Source organism: Cervus elaphus, chromosome 1 (assembly GCF_910594005.1).
Source record: "Cervus elaphus chromosome 1, mCerEla1.1, whole genome shotgun sequence".
NCBI classification, from domain to species: domain Eukaryota; kingdom Metazoa; phylum Chordata; class Mammalia; order Artiodactyla; family Cervidae; genus Cervus; species Cervus elaphus.
The window spans coordinates 94,937,723-94,942,630 of record NC_057815.1 but is presented as its reverse complement, the minus strand read 5'-3'; the positions used below and the strand labels follow the sequence as shown (position 1 = coordinate 94,942,630).

Sequence of the window (4,908 nt, the reverse complement as noted above, 5' to 3'; positions counted from 1 at the left end):
AGTGAAACAATTATACATATACATATATAGATTAAAAAAAAAATCTTTTCCCATATAGGTCGCTATAGGGTATTGAGTAGAGTTCCCTTTGGTATACACAAGGTTCTTACTAGTTATCTATTTTATACCTAGTAGTGGGTATATGGCAATCCCAATCTCCCAATTTATTCCTCTCCCCACCCTTTCCCTTTTGATATCCACGTTTGTTTTCTACATCTATGACTCTATTTCTGTTTTGTAAACAGGTTCATTTGTACTATCTTTAAATATATTTCATATAAGCAATATCAGATGATATTTGTCTTTGTCTGACATTCTTCACTCTTTACGACAATCGACAATCTCTGGGTCCATCCATGTCACTGCAAATAGAATTATTTTGTTCTTTTTAAGGGCTGAGTAATATTCCATCATGGACTTCCCAGGTGGCTGTGTGGTAAAGAATCTGACTGCCAAGCAGGGGATGCAGGTTTGATTTCTAGGTTGGGAAGATCCCTTGGAGAAGGAAATGGCAACACACTCCAGTATACTTGCCTGGGAAATCCCATGGACAGAGGTGCCTGGTGGGCTATAGTCCCATGGGCTTGCAAATGAGTGGAACACAACTTAGCAACTAAAATAACAAAAACAATAGTCCATTGTATTTCTGCACTACATTTTCTTTGTCTGCTCGTCCATAAACAGTGCAGCCATGAGTTGGGAATCATGGTTTTCTCCAGGGATATGCTCACGAGTGGAATTTCTGGGTCACCTGGGAGTTCTATTTTCACGGGTTTTTAAGGAAACTCTTTAGTGTTCTGCCTGGTGCTTCCCTGGTGGCTCAGAGGTTAAAGCGTTTGCCTGCAATGCCGGAGACCTGGGTTCAATCCCTGGGTCGGGAAGATTCCCTGGAGAAGGAAATGGCAACCCACTCCAGTATTCTTGCCTGGATAATCCCATGGACGGAGGAGCCTGGTGGGCTACAGTCCATGGGGTCGCAAAAAGTCGGGCATGGCTAAGCAACTTCACTTTAACTTTACTGTTCTCCATGGCGGTCATGCCAATTTACATTCCCATCAATGGTGTAGGAGGGTTTCCTTTTTTCCACACACTCTCTCTCTCTCCAGCATTTATTGTTCATAGAATTTTTGATGCTGGCTATTCTGACTGGTGAGAGGAGATATCTTCTTGTAGTTTTTATTTGAATTTCTCTGATAATTAGCTATGCTGGGCATCATTTCCTTGCCTGTTGGTCATTTATAAGTCTTCTTTGGAGAAATGTCTGTGTAGATCTTCCTCTGATTTTTTGATTGAGGTTTTTGTTTGTTTTGATATCAAACTACATAAGCTGTGTATTTAGAGATAAATCCTTTGTCAGTTGGTTCATTGGTCAATGTTGTTTTTTTTTTTTTTCCCTTTCTGTGGGTTATTTTGTTTTGTTTTGTTTATGGTTTCTTTTGCTGTGCAAAAGCTTTTAAGTTTGCTTAAGTCCCATTATGTTTATTTTTGCTTTTATTTTCATTACTCTAGTAGGTGGATCAAAAATAATCTTATTGTGATCTATGTCAGATCGTGTTCTGCCTATATTTTCCTCTAAGATTTTTATAGTATCTGGTCTTACATTTAGATATAATCCTTTTTGAGTTTATTTTTGTGTATACTGTTAGAAATTGCTCTGATTTCATTTTTTTTCCCCCATGTAGCTGTTCAGTTTTCCCAGTATCACTTATAGAAGAGACTATCTTTTTCCCATTGTGTATTCTTGCCTCCTCTGTCTCAGATTAGGTGACCAGGTGTGTGTGGGTGATATACTGATATCTTAAATCATGGCATATTTATTAATCCATTTACAGAAAAGAACCATAGAAACCCAAAATCAATGGATGAGAAAAATTTTACCATAGTGAAGGAGTTCATACTTTTAGGATTTACGACAGACCCGTGGTTACAGAGAGTTCTCTTTTACATCTTCCTGATCATTTATATCATCAGTCTTTTAGGGAACATCACCCTGATTTCTCTGATCTGTTCTGATTCTCGGCTCCATATACCCATGTATTTCTTCATTGGAAGTCTGTCATTCCTGGATCTCTGGTATGCTTCTGTCTATGCCCCCCAAATCCTGATGACCTGCATCTCTGATGACAAACGCATCTCCTTTGCTGGCTGCCTAGCTCAATTCTTCTTTGCTGCTGGAATGGACTACACTGAATGTGACCTGTTGGCTGCCATGGCTCATGACCGCTATGTGGCCGTCTCCAGCCCCTTGCTTTATTCCCAGGCCGTGTCTCCAAGGTCATGTGCCAGTCTTGTTGCAGCATCATATTTTGGTGGCTTTGTGAACTCAACCATCGTCACAAGTGAAACATTTACCTTGAACTTCCGTGGGGACAATGTCACTGATGATTTCTTTTGTGATCTGCCTCCCCTTGTCAGATTGGCCTGTGATGTGAAGGAAAGCTACCACGCTGTGCTCTATTTCTTGCTTGTCTCTAATGTCATCACTCCCACTGTGTTTACCCTTGCCTCCTATCTCTTCATCATCGCTGCCATCTTGAAGATCCGCTCCACCCAAGGCCGCGTGAAGGCCTTCTCCACCTGCGGCTCTCACCTGACAGCTGTCACCTTGTGCTATGGGTCAGTTCTCTTCATTTACTCCTGGCCAAGTAAGAGCTATGCCCTGGAGAGGGATAAAGTGATGTCTGTGTTCTACACAGTGGTGATTCCCTTGTTGAATCCCTTGATCTATAGCTTAAGAAATAAAGATGTTAAAGATGCCTTGAGGAAAATGATAGAGAAAGCAGTTTCATAAACAAAGAGTGTTTTTTTTATTTTTTATTTTTTTATAGATTAATCTCTACATCATTAATGACAGCTTGCAGTCTCAGAAATAAATAAAACAAAGAAATTAGTAAATAATGTGGAAACACCAGCCTGTATTTTTTTTTTTTTCAGTTGACAATAATGTATGTGAATTTGCCTTTGAAATAAAGGGGCTGGATTCTGAGAATTTTGTGAGAGATTGGATTTCTAAAACAGTATTCATGGTTGCCTGCATATATACTATCTTAATCTATGAAATCTTAATCTATGAAGTGAAGTGAAGTGAAGTGAAATTTGTTCAGTCCTGCCCAACTCTTTGTGACTCCATGGACTATACAGTCCAGAGAATTCTCCAGGCGAGAATATTGGAGTAGGTAGAAGGCAGGTTCCCTTCTCCAGGGGACCTTCTCGAGCCAGGGATGGAACCCAGGTCTCCCACATTGTAGGTGGATTCTTTACTGGCTGAACCACAAGGGAAGCCCAAGAATACTAAAGTGGGTAGCCTAACCCTTCTCTAGCAGATCTTCCTGACCCAGGAATCAAGCCAGGTTCTCCTGCATTACAGGTGGATTCTTTACCAGATGAACTACCAGGGAATAATAAAATTGATTATTGAATCATTGTCACGATTATATGGATTAAACGACTTGCTTAAAATCTTGCAGTTCACAGGTGAGAAAACAAAAGTACAAAACTTGAACTTTCGGTTCTGAAGATATTTATCCATTTGTTAGGAGAATGAGTTAAGAGGTCACAAGTAATATACCTGTCACAAAATTCCCTTAAAATAAATTTATTTTTCATTCTGATAATTATTTCTTTGTTTGCCATGATATATTTCTTTGGCAATAGATGTAGAAGATAGCAAATATCTTTACTTAGATTCACTGTGAGTTTTCAATAAAGGATTATTTCCTCCAAAAACTAGAGAATCAAGAACAAGAGTATAGCAAGTATAAGACCTAAAGCCATGAAAGCAAAAGACCCTTGCTCCTTAAAAGAAAAGTCATGACCAACCTAGACAGCATATTAAAAAGCAGAGACATTACTTTGACAACAAAGTAATGTCGAGTCAAAGCTATGTTTTTTCCAGTAGTCATGTATGGATGTGAGAGTTGGACTATAAAGAAAGGTAAGTGCCAAAGAATTGATGCTTTTGAACTGTGGTGTTGGAGAAGACTCTTGAGAGTCCCTTGGATTGCAAGGAGATCCAACCAGCCCATCCTAAAGGAGATCAGTCCTGAGTGTTCATTGGAAGGACTGATGTTGGAGCTGAAACTCCAATATTTTGGCCACCTGATGCGAAGAGGTGATTCATTTGAAAAGACCCTACTGCTGGGAAAGATTAAAGGCAGGAGGAGAAGGGAACGACAGAGGATGAGATGGTTGGATGGCTTCACCGACTCAGTGGACATTTGTCTGAGAAGTCTCCAGGAGATGGTGATGCACAGGAAGGCCTGGGTGCTTCAGTCCTTCAAAGACTTGGACATGACTGAGTGACTGATCTGACTGACTGACTGACATATTGGATTAAGATTCATCCTAGTCACCTCATTTTAACTTAACCATGTCTCTTAAGGCCCTACCTACTTCCCTGGTGGCTCAGTAGTAAAGAACCCGCCTGAAATGCAGGAGATGCAGGTTCAATCCTTAAGTTGGGAAGATCCCCTGGGGAAGGAAATGGCAACCCACTTCAGTATTCTTGCCCAGGAAATCCCATGGACTGAGAAGCCTGCCAGGCTACAGTCCATGGGGTCACACAGAGCCAGACATGACTATCACCACCATCTACAAATACAGTCATATTCTGAGTTAGTAAGCCAGGGGAGGTTAGGGCTCCAACAAAAGAGTTTTGGAGGGATACAATTCAAGCCATAACAACAAAGACGGATAGGAATTGTCTGGTGAATGAGAAAAGGAAGTGCGGCCTTCACAAAGAGAAGAGCATATGGCAAAGAAGAAAATTATGTATTGCATGATTCATTTTGGAGAAGTCTAATTAATACAATTTGGAGAGTTTCAATTATCAGATATATTTAATAGTAAGACTGTGACTTAGATCCATTTAAAGAGCCAATTTTTAACAAAGTACTCATCGTATTGTTA

General features: G+C 40.1%; 1 protein-coding gene across 1 annotated transcript; it reads left to right on the top strand.

The window, feature by feature from the left end:
• The first annotated feature begins 1,858 nt into the window (after positions 1-1,858).
• Positions 1,859-2,791, top strand: LOC122703207 (olfactory receptor 1013-like). Its single transcript, XM_043917304.1, has one exon. The coding sequence runs from the start codon at positions 1,859-1,861 to the stop codon at positions 2,789-2,791; it is 933 nt and encodes a 310-aa protein (XP_043773239.1).
• Positions 2,792-4,908: the final 2,117 nt, after the last annotated feature.

Coding starts and splice junctions, on each gene's coding strand:
- LOC122703207 (XM_043917304.1), top strand. CDS start 1,859: ATGGATGAGAAAAATTTTACCATAGTGAAGGAGTTCATACTTTTAGGA.